This window comes from Eubalaena glacialis, chromosome 1 (genome assembly GCF_028564815.1).
Source record: "Eubalaena glacialis isolate mEubGla1 chromosome 1, mEubGla1.1.hap2.+ XY, whole genome shotgun sequence".
NCBI lineage: Eukaryota > Metazoa > Chordata > Mammalia > Artiodactyla > Balaenidae > Eubalaena > Eubalaena glacialis.
Window position 1 is genome coordinate 176,496,024 of NC_083716.1, and position 25,732 is coordinate 176,521,755.

General features: G+C 39.4%; 1 protein-coding gene across 2 annotated transcripts in view; it reads left to right on the forward strand.

The window, feature by feature from the left end:
- Positions 1-25,732, forward strand: part of CERS6 (ceramide synthase 6) — a 323,409-nt gene that overhangs the window by 101,109 nt on the left and 196,568 nt on the right. For both annotated transcript variants that reach the window (XM_061201251.1, XM_061201260.1), the window contains exon 3: positions 11,556-11,686. In XM_061201251.1, the coding sequence (XP_061057234.1) occupies positions 11,556-11,686 (131 nt within the window). The remainder of the gene's footprint in view (positions 1-11,555; positions 11,687-25,732) is intronic.

Genomic DNA, 25,732 nt, shown 5'->3' on the forward strand with positions numbered 1-25,732 from the left:
TTTGTCAGTTGCTTCATTTGCAAATATTTTCTCCCATTCTGAGGGTTGTCTTTTCGTCTTGTTTATGGTTTCCTTTACTGTGCAAAAGCTTTTAAGTTTCACTAGGTCCCATTTGTTTATTTTTGTTTTTTTTTCCATTTCTCTAGGAGGTGGGTCAAAAAGAATCTTGCTGAGATTTATGTCATAGAGTGTTCAGCCTATGTTTTCCTCTAAGAGTTTGATAGTGTCTGGCCTTACATTTAGGTCTTTAATCCATTTTGAGTTTATTTTTGTGTATGGTGTTAGCGAGTGTTCTAATTTCATACTTATACATGTACCTGTCCAGTTTTCCCAGCACCACTTATTGAAGAGGCTGTCTTTTCTCCACTGTATATTCTTGCCTCCTTTATCAAAGATAAGGTGACCACATGTGTGTGGGTTTATCTCTGGGCTTTCTATCCTGTTCCATTGGTCTATATTTCTGTTTTTTTGCCAGTACCATACTGTCTTGATTACTGTAACTTTGTAGTATAGTCTGAAGTCCGGGAGCCTGATTCCTCCAGCTCCGTTTTTCTTTCTTAAGATTGCTTTAGCTATTCAGGGTCTTTTGTGTTTCCATACAAATTGTGAAATTTTTTGTTCTAGTTCTGTGAAAAATGCCAGTGGTAGTTTGATAGGGATTGCATTGAATCTGTAGATTGCTTTGGGTAGTAGAGTCATTTTCACAATGTTGATTCTTCCAATCCAAGAACATGGTATATCTCTCCATCTATTTGTATCATCTTTAATTTCTTTCATCAGTGTCTTATAATTTTCTGCATACAGGTCTTTTGTCTCCTTAGGTAAGTTTATTCCTAGACGTGGGATGATTTTAGATTGCCAGTTTCTAACCTTAAGGGGCTCATGTCCTGTAGTGTTTAAAGGAAGAAAATGTTAAGAAGAAACTTGCATTTTTATTTAATATATCGGTTTACTGCAGCAAACACCTTTTTCCCCTCTAAATAAGCAGATGTGTAGGGAGTTACAAGGTTCATTTTTTTTAATGTGATGACAACATATTTGTATTTACCTTGTGAACTACTCTAAATGCATGAAAAATGAATTTTCTACCCAAGTGTATACCTCCCTTTAGAAATCCTGCAGTGGACATTGTATTTCCCTTGCTTTATATTTATTATGGTTACTGGGGAAATTTTCTCTATAAAGGTAATGAAAGGATTTTGCAGGCAGGTTGACTGCTCTGGAGGATATTTGCTTCTAGCTAATTTTAATGATCATATTCTCTTGGTTTCCAAGGTGATTCTTTTGGAAGTTTCTACACGATTAAAGCAGAAGCCTCAGGTTTTGAACATAAATGCAGCCAAAGTTGGAACTATTTTTCCTTGAATTCTTTGTAGTTCTCCAGTGTTAGTTGTGAGATGAAAAAGTAACAGATCAGTTGACCAGAATACAAGTAGCAGGATTTGGAGAGTTTGAACAGTGCTCGTCCAGCATTCTGGCCTTGACCATGGTTCCAGGTCACCTTGGAGGAGGGCATGGTTATCATCTTTCAAGTGTGAAAACTCTTAAAATCTACTCCTTACAGGACTGGCTACATAATTTTTGGAGGCCAGTGCAGAACTAAAATGCAGGGCCCCTTGTTCAGAAAGCACAAAAAGGTGCCATTAAAGGCATAAAAATAGAAAGCTTTTTCCTTTCTTGCACAGTTTCCTTCTCTTGACCTGTCAAGATTTTTATTTTATTTGGTATTTAATGCCATGCCCCCTTAGGCATACTAAAGAGGCAAGGGCAGATCCTGACAGGTACCCAGGAACCCCACCCTGTGATTTAGTGCACACACAGCTGACTAGCTGCTGCTAGTCGCCAGCAGCTAGTTGCCAGCTCCTGGGCTAACATGCCTGCCCTTCTCTGGCCGGGGGAGAAGTTGAGACAGGCCTCTCCCCTTTCCATGGGCCCACTGTCCCCACCCATGGTGGACAGGGGACCTCCCAGTGTATTGCAGTCTCTGCTCCAAGACACACTAGGTACCTGGTTTGGGGTAAGCAAGAGGCTAGTCCCCACTGAGTCATCCACCAAATGCACTGGGACAGTGCCAGCCCAGGGTGCAGGTGGCATCCCTATACCCCACACTGAGACACCGTGGGGTGTGCATATCTAATCCCATCCCTTTCCGTGTTTGCACCCAGGGCAGCAGTAGTCACTAGGCAGGAGTGGGAAGGGGAAAGCCGGGGTCTCTGGGGAGCCGGGGACAGGGACGTAAGTTACGCAGACTCATATGGGGGCAGTGCCGGGACTGTGTGTGAGCCAAGACTCTGAACCCCTGACACATGCTCCCCTATCCCAGTGGACTTCATAAGCAAAACACCATTCCCATAACAAAATTATCAAGAATTTCAAGATGGCACCCAGAGAACTTTAAACCCCACGTGTGAGCCCTTCTGAATCTGGATCCCTTTGTGAGTTCACTGGTCATGCGCCCTGACTGAACAGTTCTCATCTATGAAATTAGCTGATAAATTTGAACTCCTTCATATTCTCCAGCAGTCTTTCCTTTTGAGGTAACATCTGCTTGTCTTTCTCATTCTTTTTTTTTCCCTCTGTAAATCTAAAATTTTATAAATACTTCAGAGAACTTACCTCTATTGCAAAATAGTTGAAAGCATTGGTTTTTGAGTCGGACCTGAGCAGTATATTGCAGTGATCCCCAACCTTTTTGGCACCAGGGACCGGTTTCATGGAAGACTGGGAGTGGGGGGAATGGTTTTGGGATGATTCAAGCACATTACATTTATTGTGTACTTTATTTCTATTATTCTTACATTGTAATATATAATGAAATAATTATACAACTCACCATAATGCAGAATCAGTGGGAGCCCTGAGCTTGTTTTCACTTGCCACTCACTGACAGGGTTTTGATATGAGTCTGCAAGCAATTGATTTATTATGGTCTCTGTGCAGTCAAACCTCTCTGCTAATGATAACCTGTATTTGCAGCCACTCCCCAGCGCTAGCATCACCGTCTCAGCGCCACCTCAGATCATCAGGCATTAGATTCTCATAAGGAGCGCGCAACCTAGATCCCCCGCATGCGCAGTTCACAGTAGGGTTCGTGCTCCCATGAGAATCTAATGCTGCCGCTGATCTGACAGGAGGAGGAACTCAGGCGGTAATGCGAGTGACGGGGGGAGTGGCTGTAAATACAGATGAAGCTTCACTCACGCCTGCCGCTCACCTCCTGCTGTGCGGCCCAGTTCCTAACAGGCCGTGGACTGGTACTGGTCCATGGCCCAGGGGTTGCAGACACCTGGTATATTGGAACATGGGCTCTGCTGCTTCCTAGTGTTGTGGCCTTGGGCTGTAAGTCGGTTAGTTAATGAGGGAGCATTTATTTGGGCCAGGTGCTCCCATTCTTTAATTTACATTAGGAGTGCCTGAGAGGTAAGTGTAGATTGCTGCATCCTATTTCTAGAGATCCTGATTCAGTAGACTTGTGATGGCCCCAAGAACTGGCGATTATGAGGTGTCAGACTTACTCAAATGAATGGAATAACTGTTTCTCTTTAGAGTGAATATTTTTGAGTTCACGTTTCTTAACTGGCTATATCCAGAGTTATCTGAATGAGATAGATATAAATCAATGAATCAATCAGTTTATCTATTGATTTATATATCTATCTATCTTTTGGCACGTATTATATCTATAATCCCAACAGCCTCATTTTCTAATCAATCAAATCAGTTCTTGAGCCATTAAGGGAAAAAAATATATGTCAGCTATGAAACTAGGTTTCATGATCTAGAGAATTATGAGATTATCACATCATAATCTGCATTTGGTATATTATACTGTATTTTAAAAATTATATGCAGATTTCCTATAATTTGTTTTTCCTCATTCTCCTCTTATGCCTATTTCTTTTTATTTTTCTTTTCCATCTTTGTATGGTTTATGTTTATTAAAATTAACCTAGGTATTTCTGGTATAAAAATGTCTATATAAGTCAGAATTATTCACTTTTTCCCTTGGAAGTCTTAAGAAATGAAAAAAACTATGGAGAAAAATTATAAAACACAACAGTAAAAATATACACACACAAAAAAAGAAGGAAAATCTCACAAACTTTATTTTTGGCAAACTAAGAGATATATATCTCTAGATTTCAAAATATATATAAAAGCTAAACAAAAACAGTTGAGGTTGGACAGAAGCCAAGTAGGAGGAAGTGATGAGCATGAAGTGTGGATGGAGGGCCCTGTGGGGGTAGATTTCAGGAAAGCCAGCAAAAATGACACCTCCTAATGGTGAGACCAAAGCTGTATCACTGTTTGCAACACTAGGTACAGGAACTGGTGAGCAAGGCTGGCAGATGCTCTCCCAGACTCAGCTTAGTTCAGGGAAGTGGAAGAAGTACACAGAAAACCTTGTGGATGGCACATTTTCCAGAGGCAGTGTACCTCGGAGGCAGGTAAACTACAAAAGCACCCTCCTTGGAGCTGGTCGAGACAATCCAACTCACTCAATGATGGGTAATAAAGAAGAAACACACAGCATCAAAGACAAGAAAAAGAATTCGTAGCATCGCTTACTAACAAAAATTATCACTGGAAAAATGAGGCCACAGGGCAACTGAAAGTTGAGATCAAATATTTTACCATAAATTAAAAAAAAAGCAATAACTCTGTAAGGAGGATCACAATAAAAGAAATACAAGACCTAAAGAAAAAAACAGTTGGTCAACAGGAAGAGATGCAATGTGAGCTGGTTGGTTCAGGAACAAAGTACGAAAGCTATCACAGAAATGAAGACAAATTTGGAAAGAACACAGGAAACACTAGACACTGTAGAAATCTCAGTGGGGAACATGGGAGATAGAAATAATAAAGCTGAAATAAATGAAATGAGAAAGAGCTAAAAATAATTAGATATATAGACCAAGCAGAGCTAGCATGTGTATAATTGGAATCTCTTAAGGAAAAGCAAAGTAGAGTAAGTATTGAGAGAGATGTCAAGAAAAATTTCCTAAAATAAATGGAGATTTATATTAATATGTTAATAAAAATGTAGTGAAAGTTGACCCGAGAAGGTTTATGCCAAGACTTATATTATTAAAAATAGACTTGAAATATAAAGGAAATAATTCTTTGAGCAACCAAGCAAAAAATTAAGTCATTTATCTAGGAAAATATCAGCATGGCTTTAGTCTTCTCTGTAGCAATATTCTATAGGACAACATTTCCAATATTTTCAAGGAAAATGGGAACTAAGAATTTTATATTTAGGTAAATTGTTTTTATAGTGTAAAGGCTAAAGACAAAAAGATTAGAACTTGCAAAAATTTGGAGGAATTGTTCCCATGAGTCCTTTTTTGAAGAAACTATTATAATCATTAATTTTAGCTGACCAAGAGATTACTGGGAATGTTGGCGAGTTTTGAATACATTTAAACTGTAGAACTAAGATAGAAAGAAATGTGATGATTAGGATGATAGAACAGAATGTAAGCATTATATGCTCTCACAATGTAGAAATGATACAGGTAACAATAACTGAGCAGGAAAAGGGAAGGAAGGTGGGAGGTAGAATAAATTCACTAACTGCATAAGCTCTAGTAGCCGGGAGTCAAAGCTTATCAGTTTAAGCAGCCAAACTGAGTAATAGAAGTAGAAGCATATTTAATAGTACAAGAGTAAACTCTAAGAGAGATAAAATTATTGACTAATAGTAGGTGGGGAAGGAAGAGGAAATATGCTAGTTTTAAATATTGCTCATTTGGAATTTTTATTGACTGAAAACGAATAGAAGAGTATTATGCTTGTATGGATAACCACTAGAATAAAAATTGCCCACAAAAAACAAAGGAAAATCAGCCATATTTGGTTTGTTAAAATTAAAAAAAAAAATTAAATTATGAAAACAGAAGACATAATTAATGTGAGGTAAGTATAAACAAATTTATAAATTATATCAATGCATGTAAATGGGTTTAACTCATCTAATAAAAAAATAATTCAGATTTGGGTCACATAGCTTATAAGAGACCCCTTCAGATAAAGTAATTACAGATATTAAAAATAAGAGTATGAGTAAAGGTATACAGGCAAATATAAATAATAAAGAAAGTAGACCAAAAGGATTAAGTGAAATGAAGAATTGACTTTTTATTGCCAAAGGATACAATTCACAATGAAGATAAAATGGTTATGAATATATATGCATTGAATACCAGCATATCCATATACTTATAAAAAAGAATGAAAGAAGAAATTATTTAATAGTAAGAAATTTTAATTTACCTCTCAGTCATGACAGGTCAAAATATAAAACAGAGTATATAAAATATAAAACAATATAGCAATTAATTCTAAGAAGCATAATTAATGAGGAAGATCTGACAGGTATATTTATTTTTTTTAAATTAAAAAACATTTTTTTAATAAATTTATTTTTATTTATTTATTTTTGGCTGTGTTGCTGCGCGCGGGCTTTATCTAGTTGCGGTGAGCGGGGGCTACTCTTCGTTGTGGTGTGCAGGCTTCTTATTGCGGTGGCTTCTCCTGTTGTGGAGCACGGGCTGTAGGCGCATGGGCTTCAGTAGTTGAGGCACGTGGGCTCAGTAGTTGTGGATTGTGGGCTCTAGAGCGCAGGCTCAGTGTGGTGCACGGGCTTAGTTGCTCCATGGCATGTGGGATCTTCCCGGACCAGGGCTCCAACCCGTGTCCCCTGCATTGGCAGGCAGATTCTTAACCACTGTACCACCAGGGAAGCTCCTGACAGGTACATTTAGAACCCTGTATTCTGAATATAGAGACTATACTTTCTTTTCAAGTACCTGTTAAATATTTTAAAAAATTGATCTTTTATTATATAAAAAATGGTAATACATTTAAAAAATAGGCACAGTTTACTAATATGAGAAATCAGAAAACAGAAAGACTCTTGCTTTCTTAATCAACTTTTGTGTAAAAATAAAATTTCAGAATATTTAGAAAACAGTGATGAAAGCACTACTATGCTATGGTACTATGCCAAGGTAAGTGCTCAGATGAAAACTTATATATATAAGTTTAACCACTTATATAAATATATATATATTTAACCACTTACTTAAACATTGGAAAAACAACAACAAAATAAATGAAGGCAAACAGAAGGAAGAAGTTAATAAAGATAAACATAGAAATTGAGTTAGTAAAACTGTAGTATTGAAAATTAATCCAGAGGTAACTGTTTACTTTTTTTTTTAACAGAAAGTCAGCTAACCCAATCAAGAAAAAAACAAAGCCCAAGTTAACAACATAGCAATTAACAACATAATCAACAATCACATAAATTGAGGAAAATAAAAAGGATATATTACTATTAACATGGCAAATAAAATATAAACACTTGGATAAAATGAAAATTATTCTAGAAAAATATAATTTACCAACTACATATGTGTGTTATCACAAGAAAATTCTAACACTCTTAAAGAGCAGATAATCCCAATGCTATTTTAAACTATACTGAAGTATAGAAAATTAAGAAAATCATCCAGATTCTATTTTTATGTAATCTCAAAGTCTGATAAGTATCTCACTAAAAAATAAGACTAGAGACCAATTGTGATTCTTAATATTGATGAAAAGTCCCAAATAAAAAAATCACAAACTGAACTTTGCAGCATATTAAAATAATTATTCATCATCACCAAGTACGACTTATTCTAGGAATGCAAGGCCTTCCCTGTATTCAATATTAAAAAAATCAATTTTTGTAATTCATCATGTTAATTGACATAAAGAAAAAAAGTAGATGATCACCTCTATGGATTCTGAAATCTAACATCATTTTGATTAAAATAAAACAACCTAACTAGGGATAGGTGGTTTCATTTACATGATAAATACACTTGTATATCAGCTCCAAATCTGGCCTCTTTTTTTTTTTTAATTTATTCTTTTTTTTTTTAAATTAATTAATTAATTAATTTTTTGGCTGTGTTAGGTCTTCGTTTCTGTGCGAGGGCTTTCTCTAGTTGTGGCGAGCGGGGGCCACTCTTCATCGCGGTGCGCGGGCCTCTCACTGTCGCGGCCTCTCTTGTTGCGGAGCACAGGCTCCAGACGCGCAGGCTCAGTAGTTGTGGCTCACAGGCCTAGTTGCTCCGCGGCATGTGGGATCTTCCCAGACCAGGGCTCGAACCCGTGTCCCCTGCATTGGCAGGCAGATTCTCAACCACTGCGCCACCAGGGAAGCCCTGGCCCCTTAATGAGAAAAATATTGTGATATTCCTACTAAAGTCTGGAACCGATAGGGATGCTTCTAAACACTGTTATACATTGTGCTAAGTTTTACATTTCATTAGCAAATAGATAAAAGAAGGAAAATAAAGGCATAAAAATTAGAAAGGAGGAGGTAAAGCTATTGCTATGTGACAATTTATTCATGCATTCAAGAGGTATTTATTAAGTCCCAACTATATTCTAGGTACTGGTGAAAAAAGATACAAAAAATTTCCTTTGTTTATAGAGCTTACATTCTAGTAATATCCTATTACATGACTGTATACCTGGAAAATTAAGGGAATCAAGTGAAAAACTACCATAAACATTACAAAATGTTAGCACAAAATTACTTACCATACACACAGACATGCGCACACACAATAAGCAGTTAGAAGATATAAGAAAATTTCTTAATTATAATAGAAACCAAAAAAGATGCTATCCCTAGGAATCAATGTAACAAGGATGTGCAAGGTATGTGAGGAAAATTTTCAAACATTGTGAAGGACACAAAAGACAAATTCACTTAAAGATATCAAGTCACCCTACGCTAGTATAAGAACTTGGAATAATCTCATTATAAATACCGACAGGTTTTCTTGTTTTCCCATTTATTTTGAAACTAGACAAGCTAATTCTAAAGTTCATATAGAAAAATAAATAAGGATTTCTGAGTAACCTGACCATATGTACTGGCACATGAGTAATAGAACGGTGGGAGAATAGATTTGATTTCTCATGGAGAAAACATGAATGATGGTACTGGCCTGTCTGGGTAGCCATTTGGAAAGAATTAAAATTAGATTCATACCTCCCACTGTATACCAGGATATATTCCAAATGTACTAAAGATTGAATGTAAGAATCAAAACTGTAAATGTATTAGAATCAAAGCTGTAAATGTAGGAGAATTTCTTGGATTTTCAGAGTAGGGAATGCTTTTCTACTTATGACCCCAAATACAGAAGCTGTAACAGAAAAAATTGATAAATTCAAATATGATTTTAAAAACTTCTGCAAGTAAAAAACACAAGCAAAATGCACCATAAGCTAATTCTAAAACTCAAGTGACACATCAGTACATACTATGCAGTTTATGGTACAGATAGAGGTTTGATCACTCTAATAACTGAAGAACTTCTACAAATCAATAAACAAATTACTTGCAGATCAAGAAAAATATGGACAGTAGATATGAAAAGACTGTTCTAAAGAGGAAATACAGATGGTTTTAAAACACAAGAAAATATCCTTCTTTCATAAAAAGAGGAAATCAAATTAAAGATATACTGAGATACTACTTTTTATATATCAGGATAGAAAAAAATGGAAAAATCCAATAACATACTCTGTTGATGAGGCTTTGGGAAATGGGTACTCTTGCTTGTGAGAGTATGAATTGGTAAAATCATTGGTGACAGTAATTTTTCAATATCTAAAAAAATTGCAAATGCATGGACCCTTTCATCTCCAACGTTCACTTACAGGAATTTATCTCTCTCTATATGTGTGTAAAATAACCCATGACAAGGTTATTTATTGCAGCATTGTTTGTAGTAGTAGAAGTTCAGAAGCTACCTAAGTGTGCATTAATAGTGGAGTGGATAAGTAAATTATGGCATGTCCTTACGGTTCTACAAAAGAAGGAGGGCATTCCCAATATTTTGATGTGGAAATGTTCCAAGATACATTGTAAAGTGAAAAACCCAAAGTCCAGAATAATAGAACCATTTGTGTGAAGGTGGTGGTGGGGAGACATAAGAATGCATATTCAAATTTGTTTATATTTGGTAAGATAACTTTGGAAAGAAATTGATTGAATAGCCTGTTACCTGGTAGGAAGGGGAGAGTAGGAACTGAGAGAACAGGAACAAAATGGAAGGTGAAATTGGGGATAATTTTTATTTTGTGAACCATGTGAACGCTTTACCTGTTGAATAGACTTAGAAAATGAATGAAAATTAAAAATGAATTCCTTTAAGAAAATGGTATAGCCAAGGTATATTGTAGGCTGTGCATTTTCTCTCTCCCATATTTTCTAATTGAGAGACATGGAAGGAGAGTGTAGACGGTGTCCTGACTTCTAAGAAAAACACCTCAAAGTACACGCCGCACTGAAAGTTCACAAATAACTTTTACAGACACAAGCTCAGCACATTTTATAACCTCGGTCATAACGTTAAGGCCATTTGCTGTGTTTCCTGTGTGTCTGACACTCTGAATTTCTTGAGAGGCTTTAAAAAGGAGTCACATATAGATTCCGCCCTTATAACTTGACAGCTGGTTGGCCTGCCTTCCCTACCCCATTTTTGGTTCTGTTCTCTGATTATTAACATCTCCTTAATTGTAAAGCAAAGGTAGAATAAATAAAGGAGTAGAACTAACTCCGTTTAGTTTTGTTGTACGGCAGGTCGCCCTTACGTAATTGTTGGCAGGATGCTCTCTAAGACACCGAAGAGAGAGGAGGGACAGAACTAACATGTACTGAGATTTGCATACATTTTTACATTCCACCGTTTAGGTGGATAAATAACCTTCTTTTGAACAGGTAAGGAAACTGAGGCTCAGAGAGTTCATTGGAACAAGGAGTTGAACGTCTGTCATCTCCTAATGTTATAGAAATGAGAGTGAGAAGCAGAGTAATGTCATCATATGGCAAGCATAAATATTGATAGCTTCTCTTTCTACTTTACCAAGTTTGCATCTTCAAGTAATGCGTAGTCATTGTAAAAAGTTTGATGGAGTTCTGGTCAAAAGGATGACCAAGAAAGGAATAGAAGAGGAATGTGTGAAGAACCAAGGAGAGGGGAGACTGAAGAGAAAACATGGTTTGTAAGTGGAATTGGTACCTTAGTCTAAGGTGAGGTATTCGGGGATTATTCCATGCTTTTTTTCTGTCCTGCATTATCCTGATATGTGATAATGGGTACAGCATTTTTTCATTAGAAAGTGAAATATTTGAATGATGTCTTTTTGCAAATTCACCTTCACCTAACTCCTTTCCTTGAAGGCTGGTGGAGCTAACTCGGCCAGCTGGCTGTTCCATCGAACCTTTGTTGCTGTAAGAAGTACCAGCATTAGAGTGAGATTCATATGTTTCAGTGTTGTTTCATAATGAGTAACTTCTCTTGTCCTAAGTGGTTGTTTACGTTCACGCTGCTGATGGAAGGCCTCGGTCCTCCGTGGTCAATATAGAAATCTCAGTAGCAGATAGAAAATACAGGAAAAACAAATATCTCCAATATAGACAAGGGCAGATGTGTTCATGGTGAAGATGAAAATGATTTTCCTGGTACCTTGTTTCATAGCATCCTGATGAAAAGAGATTGGAGGGCCTCTCCAAGCAGCTGGACTGGGACGTTCGCAGCATTCAACGCTGGTTCCGACAAAGACGCAACCAGGAGAAGCCAAGCACACTGAAGAGGTTCTGTGAGAGCATGTGAGTTGCTGTTTTTCTTTTTGAAAGAAAAACCTGCCTAACTTACTCATACCATCCCTGAGGTGAAAAATAACAGCTCAGTGCAGGCTCCAGCAGCCCCCCAAAAGCATGCCATCTGGTGGAAGAAAGTAGTCCATGAAAAACTGGGGGGTAGTAGTTTGTTGGAATTTGTGATTTCCACTTTGGATGCAGTAAATGAGGTTTGCTTCCTAATGGAGTTTCAACACAGCCGGCAGATTACAAGGGCCTACAGTGGTATTTTCAATCAGCCACCTTTAAAATATGGCACGAAATGCCATTACTTTTATAGTTTGCATTTTAATAGAGGGGGCTTAGTCAAGATGTTCTTTCCACTGATAAAAGCTGAGATACTAGGATATATTATCGGAGGGTCATGACGATGGCCTGTCTTCCTGGAGTTTTAAGAAATTGCTGTATTATATTCCTGGGTGAGTTTAATGAAGCATTGCTTGAAGTGGGGGATGGAATGAAAGTCTCTTCCATTTCTGAAATGTGAACTTTATGGTGTGTAAATTATAAGTCAATAAAGCTGTTATAAATAATAAAAGACCCACAGAGAACTCTTCGAGCACAGCGATATTTTGAAATAGTGACACTCAATACGTATATCTATAGGAAAGTTAGAGAAAGAAATATTGAAGCATCGAGCGCATCCCCAGCGAAGGGAAGATTCTGCTTTGAGACTTGTTGCTCCATTTGGTCTTCATCCTTTGAGATATGACTGTGCCTTTGTCTAATGGTTCTTTCCTTTGGGAGCTTTTCCCTGACACCTGGTCACTTAAACAACAATGCTGTCAGTGTAGCTCTTTCCATTTGGGGTTAAAGTTGCATTTTCAGGTTTAGCTTTCAATTATTCTGAAAAAGTATTTTAGCAATTGCAGTCTTAAGCCTAGAGGGGAACCTAATTTTATGGGAGAAACGAATGAGAGGCAGAATAATATCATAAATTCTAGGGTTGGATAAATATGGGGAGCATAAACAGGGTCTTCAGGAGGTCAGATTATTTATAAAGCCTGGAAAAACAACCTAGATAGAATCTGCATAAGCCCTTCCTATAATGAACTTAGTGGCAGTTAATGGAAGAAGGACTTAACGCATCTGGGTTCCTGATCAAAAGCCGGAATTTTTTCCTGGCCTGGTTGTGCCACATATGCAGAGGGCCTGGGCTCCAACGCCGAGCTGCAGGTCTGAGCAGACGAAGTAGAATCTAAGCACATGTCCGTGTGCTGAAACTCATGTGCCATCTTCCCCTCCTCCAACTAACTTCTTTGGTAACTCAGTGCTCTCCCTTTGCATACTGTACTGAGTTGACACCAGTTTCTAGGCCAGTATGCATAGGAGTCGGTCACCTGGATCTTGTTAAAATGCAGATTCTGATTCAGTTGGTCTGGTATGGCAGCTGAAATTGCATTTTTAACAAGTTCCCAGGTGATGCCACTGGTCCATTGACCACACTTTGAATAGTAGGGCTTGACACTGTACTGGTGTCTGTGTCTTCTCCCTGAATTCAGCTGGTCTTTGTATGCATACCACAATCACCAGGATGGTCATAGTTAATACTTAGTTAAAACTATTTCTAAATGATAGCTGGAGGCATGGTAATGTGAAGGCACAGTGCAGGTGGGCGGTGTGTAAAGTATCGATTGTGACTTTTTCCCTCAAGAAGCTTTGTATGAGATGTGACAGAATATCTGCATATGTGTAGATATTTTAGTTTTTAAAAGCCATGATAGATTTAAAAAACTAAACGTATATGTGTGCTGTACGGTTGGTATGGACAGGCAGTAGAGATTAAAGGAAGAAGATCAGCTGTGCGTTAGGGGCACACGGCAGGGTTCCTGGGACTAGAATTTGAGTCCATACCAGTGACCTTGACCTCTCTGTTTCAGAAGACTATGTTGATGAACTTTGTTTTTTTTGTTAATAAATTTATTTATTTATTTACTTATTTTTGGCTGAGTTGGGTCTTTGTTGCTAGGCGCAGGCTTTCTCTAGTTGCGGCGAGCGGGGGCTACTCTGTTGTGGTGGACGGGCTTCTCACTGCTGTGGCTTCTCTTGTTGTGGAGCACGGGCTCTAGGCATGCGGGCTTCAATAGTTGTGGCACACGGGCTCAGCAGTTGTGGCTCACGGGCTCTAGAGAGCAGGCTCAGTAGTTGTGGCTCATGGGCTTAGTTGCTCCGCGGCATGTGGGATCTTCCCGGTCCAGGGCTCGAACTCGTGTCCCCTGCATTGGCAGGCAGATTCTTAACCACTGGCCACCAGGGAAGAAGCCCCATGAACTTTGTTTTGAAACTCTTTTCCTCCTTGGCTTCTGAGTTGCCACTAGGTTTTACTCTTGCCTTTCCGAGGGCCTTTGTTTTCATTGTTTATTCTACATTTTCCCTGGGTCTTTAATGGGCTACTTCTCCAGGTTAACCCTTTGTTTCCCTCATCCTGTCTTCTACCCTTTCTGTAGACGTTCTCTCCTCTCACCAACTACTTCCAAAGCCATGTGTCCAGTGCAGAGGTTTCTTTTGAGCCATCGTTCTGCTGTCTCCCACAGGCAACTCTGATTTGCTTCTACTCCTGACTTCCCTTTTTTCTCCTATTTTCATGCCTCTATTCTGTTACAGCTGGAAACTCAACCCAATTAGCCACTGACTTCCATTAGTTCTTTGTAAAGCCAACTGCTATGGCCCCGATCCTAATTGCTCTCCCAGGTCTCTTCTTTATCTCATACTCATAGATATTTTATTTGCTACAAAAAAAATAATTCTCCTAAAATACTACTGTCTCCATGATCTGTTACTTTAAAACTTAATGATTGGGGCTTCCCTGGTGGTGCAGTGGTTAAGAATCCGCCTGCCAATTCAGGGGACACAGGTTCGTTCCCTGGTCCGGGAAGATCCACATGCCGCGGAGCAACTAAGCCCACAACTAGTGCACCACAACTATTGAACCTGTGCTCTAGAGCCCGTGAGCCACAACTACTGAGCCTGTGTGCCACAACTACTGAAGCCCGTGCGCCTAGAGCCTGTGCTCCTCAACAAGAGAAGCCACCACAGGGAGAAGCCTGCACACCTCAATGAAGAGTAGTCCCTGTTCGACGCAACTAGAGAAAGCCCATGCGCAGCAACGAAGACCCAACACAGCCAAAAATAAATTAAAAAAAAAAAAAAAAAAAAGATTTTTCTACAACCCTAAGATAAATGTTAGGCTCCTTACTCTGAAAGCTAGAACCTGGCTTCCATCTCTTTGGTATCAGTCACCCAAATGACCCCCTTCCTTCCAGAGGGCTGTATTTTCACTGTCCATACTTTTCTCATTCCTGCCCTGGTTTGTGCTGTGTTCCTGGTATGGAACACCTGCATTCCTCTGCCCCAACTGTTTATCCCCTGCCCATTCTTCAAACTGCAGGCCTTCTCAGTAATGTGCCATGACAGTTGGGTCTGGAGTAAGCAGTAGTTCTTCTGAATTCTCAAGAGTTTTTATTGTAAGTACTAGTCATTTAATACTGAATCAACATGCTTTCTTTATGTGATCATTTAGCTTTTCTTAGCTTGTCTGTATATTTTCACCCTACTTGTTTCACACGTACTCCTTGAGGACACAAGAACCGCATCTTGTTTTTCTTACATTCTTCTCAGCCTTTACCACAGCATATAGACTCTGCTGAGTATTTGTTAAGTGACTGTACATTACGAAGGCATTGTTTTGGAATGGTCTGCTGATCTAAGTTGACATCCTGCCTCCCAAAATGAAGAGTGCCTAATATAGACACCGTTTGGCCTAAAATTTGGAAATTTCCCAAATCTGGGAAAATGACCGAAGAGTGGGACAATTTCAATGGCAAGAATTCAGAGGAAAGATTGGGGTGGCAAAGGAGAACATTTAGACAACACCCTGAGGAATTAAGCAGAATTATATTGGTCCATGTGTACTCATGTGTATGTCATAGTTATTTGCTTGTCAGTATAAAAAACGGTCTGGAAAAGTTGTTTTTAACCAGGGATGCCCTTTACAACCACCTGGTGTGCTTTTCAAAATACACATGCCCAAGCTCCACCCCAGGATGTCTGATTCAGCGTGGTGACCCAGGTGGGGTCTGGACATGTCTACCTTGGAAGGAATACCCTGAGTACATATGATAACACATGTCTGGTTAAGAAGCACTAATCTGTCATAAGGAAGACATGACATGTCTTGCATGTTTAATGCAAAACAAGAATATGATATTAGTTACTTTTAAGAAATTCTGGCACGGTATGTGCATTTTTGTAGAATTGTTACTGGACTTATAATTGCATACTTTAATCAGGTTTCTGTAAAATTTAAATAAACCGATTCCAAAAAAAAAAAAAAAAAAAAAAAAAGAACCACTAATCTCTGAAAGGAGATGACTGCTGTTCAGAAGTACTAAAAATCAAATTAGAAAGCAGGACAGCACAAATCTGGGGCTTGTAGATCTAGGGCCCAAATGAAAAGATTCTATAGTTTTTCTGTTACATAAGTTACTATTTTAGAAACTATAGAATCCCTTCAGGGGAATCGTAGTTCGTCTTTTGGCAGTATAGAACAGCACCAGTAGGCATGCCAAACAGTGCTGGTAGCCATCTGCTGGCGTGTCCAATTTTTGGCACACCCATTTAATACAGATGGACCGAGTAGAAATTGTTCAGCAAGTAGTGTGTTGAAACATGGATGTGATTTTTTTTTTTTCCTTCATGCTTGATGTCAGTCATCAACAGCTGTGTTAGTTTTGATGAATGTTTCTTCCAGAAGCATTTAAATCCTTATTGGCAACTGAAATAGAGATTTTCAAGAGGGAGCGAAGGATTTGTAAAAATGGGATAGCATGTGAGGCATTTTAGGAGAAACTGGTTCTAAGTGGGAGCCATTTAGCTGGGGGATCACGGTTTGAGGCTACTGAAGCTTTGCTTTCCTCCTCCAACAACTGCATCAAGATAATATAAAAATAAATAATATTTTCAATAAAAAATAAAGTTTTCAGAATAAGTGACTTCTCTCTCATTGAGAGCGCCCGTGCTCATCATTTTTGAATATTGTGCAGTACATTTAATAGCACACATCAGGAGTACATATTATATATGGCTTTCATTTGATCAGTCTCCAATTGACCAGACGGATAAATCTCTCATATGCTAACCTGAAAGTATAGGGCAAGGAGTATTCACACTCCACAGATTGGTACTACAGTCGACCTCTGAACAGCAGTGGGGGTCAGGGGCCGACCCTCCAAGCAGTCGAAAATCCTTGTGTGATTTTCCATTTCATCCTCCATATCTGTGGTTCTTCTGCATCCGTGGTTCTGCATTTGCAGATACACCCGACCTTGGATAAGGTAGTACTTTAGTGTTTGCTGTTGAAAAAATATCTGCATATAAGTGGACCTGTGCAGTTCAAACCCATGTCGTTCAAGGGTCAACTGTAATTTATTTGGGTTGCAGTTTGCTCCGTGTGGAGTCTTGTTGTAAGATGAGGGCCCAAGATTGTCTTTTCTTTAGGAATTCCAGTTTAGAGTTGATGCTGATTAAAACTACCCCAAATGCTGCCATAGTTGGATGCTTCTGTTCAGTGGCAGCAGATTGACCGAAATCTGGGACCCTTTTGGAATTGTGACTTTATTTCTGCAAAGGAGCCCCTCTGTGATCTTCTTAATTTGTGATTCCACTGAAGTAAGGATAACTCAGCAAAGAGGAAAGAGTGGCTTAACTAGTTACCCTCATGCCACCAACTCAGTCACTATTTTTATTTGGTAGCTGTTTTACTTGGACAAGTCAGCAATGCTGTCTTGTGACCTCAGTAAGAAAGTGGAGCCTAATAATTGATGGGGGTGGGGAGAGGGAATAGGGCTGTTTAGGTCTTTGATCTCAGGAAATTGTGTGGTGAATATATTCAACAAGTTTTTATAACCCAGCCACCTGTTTGCAAAAAAAACCAACTGAATTATTGTAAACTGTTTTAGAATCTTCCATGTATTCTACAGTCTGATGATGGGTGAAATTTTGCCAAAGAGAAAATTCAGCTTTGATTATTTTTTCTATCAGACCATGACATCATTTACAAAGTTTACCACCAAAGTTCTCCCGAAGATCGATGTAGTTTTTGAAGGGGAGAATAAGAAAGTATTATCTTATCTTCTAGAGAAATGGCATCTTCATTTTTTTAATACTGGAATATATGATAAGCAACTCATTGATGCTGATCATGAGTCTGGAAAAAATGAATCATAAAATTGAAGGACAACCTCTTAGTTCTTGAAAAGTACAGGATTGAGTTCTTTTGTTACTGTTGTGATGGTGATTATTTCCCATTAATACACAACAGTCCTTGGATTGATGAACAACTTTTAAGGTATGTAGTTACACTTCTAGTTATTGTTCAAATTTGGTCGAGCCCGTGAATGTCTTGGTGTTCAAGACTCTTCTTGACTATTTTAAATGGTTTTAAATCTATGGCTTGTATCGAGGTCGGTTTTAACTTTGGAGCAGGGAGCAGCAAACTTTTCCTGTAAATGGCCAGAAAAGAAATATTTTCAGCCACATGAACCTTGTCACAATTACAGCTATTGTCTCAACAAAAACAGCCAGAGACAAAGCAAACGTATGTGGCTGGGCTCCAATAAAACTTTAATTATGGATGTTGAAGTTTGAACTTATCATTTTCACGTGTCCTGAAGCATTATTCTTAAAAAATTTTTTTTCAACTGTTTAAAAATTGAAAAACTGTTTTTAACTTATGGGCTATATGAAAACAGATGGCAGGCTGGATGTGGCCAGCCAGCCATAGTTTGCTAAATCCTGCTTGAGGATTACAATACTATTAGCAGTTCTGTCAGAGTTTCAAGAAAAAGAATATGGTCTTATAGCACCAGGCACAGTCACCATTGCTCAGAGTGTCACTATATAATAGAAACATTAGAACAGTTCTGTATGCCCATCTGTAATATTTCTGGGACACAGTGCCTTGATGCTGTGCTGTTTCGTTAGCTCAATCAGGCCCTCTTTGAAGTTGTTAGTATTCTTAAGACAATATCACTTTCACTATAGAAATTTTGAAGACTGATGAACTGAACTATAGACCCTTTACTCTTTTGCCTTGAGTAAGCTTTTGAAACCTTTTTCCCTCTTTCTGCTCCACACCTACCATCTGTGAAAAGTGAACTCAGGTTTTCCATTTAGATCAAGCCTCTCACATTCCTTGATGGCATATGGCTAGGCCTCTAATTCATGTGTACTGGCTAATTAAGGAAAACAGATTTTTGCTAAAAATATCAGAGAGGCCATGCTTTGGCCAAGCTGTCTGTATCTGAGGTACTGCTGGTCAGTTTTCTTTAAATCGTAAATTTCTCAAGGCTCTGTAATTTTTCCAGTAATTTTATTCAACATGGCTAGTGATGAAAAGGACAGAGTACATGGAGGAATAACAATTTATTAAGGCCTACTGTTCTTATTTAATTCTTGTCTGCCAGTTTTTGAATTTATATGCCATTTCTTATTGTTGTTTAGTCTATGTTAAAAGATATTTATTTCTGATTTGGAACAGGATCATGAAAATCATTACAATCAACTTTGATTATAGAGAATTTTTAAATGTAGAGATAATGTTTATTAAAAAATTGGGGAAAAAACACTCCAAAGCCTACCACCCAGATATAAATACTTTAACTTTTTTTTTACTTATATGGTATTGTATTCTATAGATGTACCCACACAAATACACATACATGCTATGTATCTGAGCTTGGTGCCTGCCCTTCTTGAGATTTTTTTTCATAGAACCTGCCTCCTCAGAGTGCCTGAAGAAGGCTGTAGAAACATGATGTTTTATGCTTTATCTTCAGGATCTATAAATCATTTACCCCTGAGTGGCAGTCCAGCCACTTGTGCTATAACATGACATATGCATTCCTAAAAACTGCCACACTATGCAAAATTGCACCAAAAAACATAACAGCACAATACAGGGCTTGTGAGAAAAATGAGTCGAGGCACAACACTCGAAACATCGTAAGTGACACATTTTAAATAAAAATAGGAACCTGATAAAAATAGTAGCACAGTTCTACACATGTTAAATGGTTAAGAAATACATAAAGACTGTAATAAATATGGCACTTTACCTCGAAAAGGACCTGAAGTCTGCTTGTAATTTAGTGTTGGTATATTAGTTTGCTAGGGCTGCGTAACTAAATACCACAGACTGGGTGGCTTACACAACAGAAATGTATTTCTTACAGTTCTGGAGGCTGGAAGTCAAGATCATCAAAATGTTACAGAGTTGATTTCTCCGGAGGCCTCTCTCCTTGGCTTGCATGTGGTCCCCTTCTCCCTGTGTCGTAACATGGTCTTTCCTCTTGCACATTCCTCCTTGGTGTCCCTTCCTCTTCTTATAAGGACACCAGTCATACTGGAATAAGATGCCACTCTTATGACCTCATTTAACCTTAGTTACTTCCTTAAAGGCCTATTTCCAAATACAGTCACATTAGGGGTTAGGGCTTCAATATATGAATTTAGCGGGAATACAGTTCAGTCCAAAACAGTGTTGGAAGGGTTACAGCTCGTAAGTTGCTGTGAGGGGGTGGAAGGAGGGTGATCTGAAATGGGAGGGACAGTTGTAACACAGGTGGACGTGTCTCACAACATGTGTGAATTGAAGTAGCTTGGAGATGTTGAGGGTGTGTGTGTGTGTGGTATGTGTGTGTTTTGTGTATGCCTGCACTGCTTACGTCAACTCATTACAGTTTTCTGCATTCACCTAGTGTTTCTGGCAGATTAAATCGCACGTAAGCAAATATGAAGCTCGTGTTATGCTCACGTAATATTGGGAGACATTTATGGTTTCACCATATGGTTTACAGCAGCATTATGGTGTAGTGAGCTCCAGGAGCCAGGTAGTATGAGTTTGAGTCTACTCTCTAACATAAAGATGTATGTGGGATGTTTGGGAGAGCTGTTTGACCACCCTACGCTTCAGTTTCTTTATTCATAGAACGGGCATATGAATAGTGCCTGCCTCATAGGGCCATTGTGAAGACTAAATGAGTTAACATATATAAGGTGTTTAGAGCGGTGTCTTGCACATAGTAAGGGGGTGGTGAATGTTAGCTTCCTTCAACATCATTGAATTGTCTGTTAGTCAAGTTGGTGTAACAGGAGAAGCAACAAATAGTTAGTACAGTTGTCCCTCTGTATCTGTGGATGTGAAACCCGAGAATGTGGAACCCATGGATGTGGAACCCGCAAATACAGAGGGCTGACTGTACTGTGCCATTTTGTAAAAGGGACTTGAGCATCCAAGGATCTTGGTACCCGTGGGGGTCCTGGAACCAATCCTCCACGGTTACCAAGGGAGGACTGTAGCCTGTCACAACCATGCACTGGCCGTGGGCACATTCCCTAGCAGAGGTGGCTCTGGTGTTTGAGAGGAGAAATCCAAGGAGATGCAAGGAGAGCAGCTTCTCAATTTAGAGCAAAACTCTTTCATCCTGTGGAACCCCAAGGGGGCAGGATCCACGTGGGCTCACAGGGATGTCAACATACAAAAAAGATGCCAAACCTATCTGAGTTCAGAGCATCGGAGCCTTTGGCTGGCTGCTGAGTAGCGATGTGACAGAAGTGGATGAGAAAAGGTGTCCTACTTCAGCAGGGAGCCAGGCCCGCTGTGCCTCTGGAAGCCCAGGCTTTTGAAGCACCACATGAGAGATGTCAGAACACACAGTGAATATCTTCGAACCACAGAGATTTAAAATTTGCCCAGGCGATTCTGAGGAGGACACAGCTTGTTTCTGCGAAGAGAGAGGGAGGAATAAGGCTGGATTCCCTCAGTGCTGGCTTTGGTAAAGCCCTCTCTGCTGGCGCCAGGACAGTCTGAGCAGCCTCAGGAGGTCAGCGTGGCTTCTGGGGACAGGAGTTGGCTGTTAAACATAATATTTGTTGGTTACTTCCTAAGTGCAGGCGAAGGGGTAAGGGGGCAGTGGATCTTGAACATATTTGAGGATGGAAATCAGATGTCCCTGGTTCATGTCCTGGCTCAAGCTCTCTTACCCTTAGTGAATAATTTAACTTTCCCAGATGCCTCTTCTGTAAAGGGGAAATGACTCCTATTTATGGGGTCATTCTGGGGATTAAACGAGAGGGTCTCTCAGTGCCTGGTTCCCTTTCAAGTGGGCTGCTTGGGGCAGTTGATTCTGTTATTAGTTGTTCATTACCTTAGGTAGGGAGCCATAAGCTGTACTACTTAAGTGATGTGACTCCTTTCTAGGCCCTCTTCCTTATGGCCCTGGCCATGGGGTTTTCTGGGTCTTATATCTTAATTTGCCATCAGGAGAACCGTAGTTGAGACTGTTGAGAAGCAAGCACTTTGTGGCTTCCTCTTGGGAATCCAGTCTGGTTTGCCCTCTCTTTCTCTCTCGTTCTCCTTCGTCTTTCCACCCCACCCCATCCCTTGCACTCACCTCCCCCCTCCTGCTGTTACAGGGGCACTTGCCTTCTGCTTCCTCCTGGCTCTTCGCCCTTCTGTGATTAGCTCATGGTGGCCACGTTCCTTAGCCAGGGGCAAACAGGAGGTTTAAAAGAATCCTGTCATTACTAATTTGGCTGTAATTGTCTTAAAAGTTGGGACATGGCATATGACTCCTGATGTTTGAATATAGCACCTAGTAATGTAAGGGGTGAATGTGTTGTATGTGAGGTGGTGGTGGTGGGAACGGTGGGCACTTGGAACAGAGCAACGGGAGGTCCAGCCATGTCCCTTTTGGGAAGATTTGAACAGATTCCCAGTGACTATCGGGGAAGCAAGTCTTTAAGGTTTATTTGCAGGCCTCCCCAAATCTAAATTGATAATGAGCTGTCCATAATATTGGAAAACTTAGCTAAAAGTGATTAAAGCCAGTTATTTTCATTCTGAATGCAAGTTGAGCTGCCGCCTGTGTCTGTAGGGCTGGCATGATTTGAGCGAAATAAAGTATTTCAGAAAAATCACTTTAAATTTGGCCAGTTTTTAAAATGTTTCCTATATACTGTCTCAGAGCAGTTGCCAACTGATGGGAGGCTATATACCGTGCCTAGGGCTCAACTGTGTAGAAAGTTAATGACACTGTTGTGCAGGTGATATACTGTGAGTGAGGCCATTTGTGCCGTGCCACACACATGGTGCACCGACACCCAGGCCAAGGCTAGCAGCAGAGATGGCATTAAAGGTTAGTATACACGTCTTGGCCATGTCGATTAATTCTGCAGCGTTCTGATAATGCCTGTACTCAGTGTATTTAGCCACAGATGTAATGAACTTGCATATTTTCATCTTATGTCTGATTATATCACAATAGGTTTTCTTGCAGATACAGTGAACACCTAATGCTGGTAGGAGAACCAGACCCCCAGCGGGGAGGGGAAAGAGATGTTTACCAAGCTTATGTTACATTCCGGATTCTGTAATGGGGCCTTTACACTTAACCCTCACAACCACCATCTGTCATATGTTAGGTCTTAAAGCCTTTCTTACCCATGTAGAAACCAAAGCAAAGAAGGGTGGAGTAACCAACCCAGCACCGTACAGCTCACGTCCAGTATTTCCACCATAAGCATCTTTGCTGTAAACATCTTTGCCACAAGCATTTTTGCCACGTAACTAATTAGCTATAAGGCAATTTTGCCTTCAAAGATGTAATAGTGAAAATGAATAACAAAATTAAATGAATAACAAAAATAAAAAGACTTTATTGCAAAATACAAAATATTTGAAGACATTTAAAATGTGTGTAGATTCGTGGCAATGCTGTGCAGATAACTAATTTTATTTTGTGGGTTGTACCTAAGCACTTATCTTTGAAGTTTTTTGTTCATAGTATAAATGTTTTTTCCTTATTGATTCGTCTCCTCGTTCAGCATTGTACTTTTTCTTTTTTGCTAAAATTTCTTCCTTCATTAAGAAGATAGAAGAACAGGATCGTTTTAATTCTTGACATATTGTCACCTGTCCTTCAATAGCTGTTGCAGAGTTCTATGGGAAATGCGGGTTCAACTCTGTGCCACTGTGTAGACCATTATGAGGGCTAAGATTTATGTGATATCAAAATGGGAGTACTGCATCCATGGAGAAATGAGACCAACTGTCAGCCGGTTATTTTATCTTTTACAGCAAATTGCCTTGCCTTACGTACAGCCAATTAGTTACGCAGTGAAAACGTTTAAGGCAAAGATGTGTCCAGCGAAAGTATCTATAGAGCTCACACAGCTAGTAAGCCACAGAGCTGGGATTTGTACCCAGCGTTGCCTAAATCCAGGGGCTTGTGTTATTTCAACTGCACAATGTTAGAGAAAGCTCAGGAACATTATATGTTACCGCATCCAGAGCAAATACGGAAAGGGGGCACTGTGGTGTTTTATTTGCATATCATAGCCTCTTTTCTCTTTCCTCTTCACCTCCAGTTTATGAAAGCCTGGGACCAGACTTCATTGCTTTCTCTTGGCACTGTTAGTAATTCTGTACTAGTGCACTTGGAGACTTGTTATTTTCACTATTTGCATCTCTCTCTGTTACTAAACTGACCAAGACCATGACTTCTGGGACTGTCTTATTCATCTTTTCATTCCCACAGCTCAGCACATGCCTGGTGTTTTGTGAGACCCCAGTAAATGTCTACTGAATGAATAAATTATTTGGATCAGTGACTGGATTGAACCTCTAGAGACTAGAGGACTAAGTTTAATTAGAAGAAGCTCAAGTTTATTGTCTTTCGAATACACTATAGGCATACCTTGCTTTATTGGGCTTTGCATTATTGCACTTCGTAGATACTGTATTTTTTACAAATTGAAGACTTGTGGCAACCCTACGTTGAGCTAGTCTATTGGGATCATTTTTCCAACCGCATTTGCTCACTTCCTGTCACATTTTCTATGTATGTGTCACATTTGGGTAATTCTCACAAAATTTCAAACTTTTCATTATTATTATATTTGTTATGGTGAACAGTGATCTCTGATGTTACTAGTGTGTTTTGGCTCTTTTTAGCAATATAGTATTTGTAAACTAAGATATGTACATTTTTAAAGATATGTTATTGCACACTTAATAGACTATAGTAGAGCATAAACATAACTTATATGTACTAGGAAGCCAAAAATTCATTTGAATCACTTTATTGTGATATTTGCTTTATTGCAGTGGTCTGGAACGGAACCCACTGTATCTCCAAGGTGTACCTGTAGTCCTAGGGAAGATTGAGATGGGGAAGAAGGGGACAGGAAAGGCTTCCTGGAAGAGGTGACACTGCTGAATTTTTAAGGGTGATTACTTTGGCCAGGTAGAGCAAGAGTGAGGGTGCCAAAGCCTGCTTTAGGAAGTGGAAAATGCCTGAGGAGTATGGTGGGTTTGGGGAACTTCAGCATGAAGGGTGAAGAGAGAGGAAGAGCCAAGAGGTGACTGCAGCCCTATTGCCAAGCCGAGGCCCTGGGCATTTCTTCCCACCCTTTCTTCTCTACACATCTAGGGCCATCTGACCTTTTTCTAAAATGTCCTCACTTTACCTTCCTTCACAAAAATCCCATGTTTGCTAAGTACTTGGCTCATTTAAGAATGGAATTGGCTTTTATTAGCAGTGCCTCATACCAATGTATGACTAAGACTGAACCCTTTTGTTTATCTTTTTGCTGGGAAAAAAAAAAACTTGCTCATTGAACATAAATCTCTCATTGGTAAATACGTAATAGAGATGATTTTGAGCAGGCACCTTCCTGTGTTCCTTGTGTGGTCTGCCTTCCAACCTTTGTCTGGTCCTCTGAAGAGGATAATATAGTGCATAGAATTGGCATGATGACCTTTCCTCCCCCGACCCTGCTCCCGCCACAAACATGCAAAAATTAAACATCTAAGGGAAAAAGAAAGAAAACCAAGTTAAATTATCACCTCACTATTGGCTATACCAACTGTGTCATATTTTACAGAAAAAAATCAGGGTATGGGACCCATGATAACTGGCTATATATCATAAACTCAGCACTCAGTCGTCAGGGTCC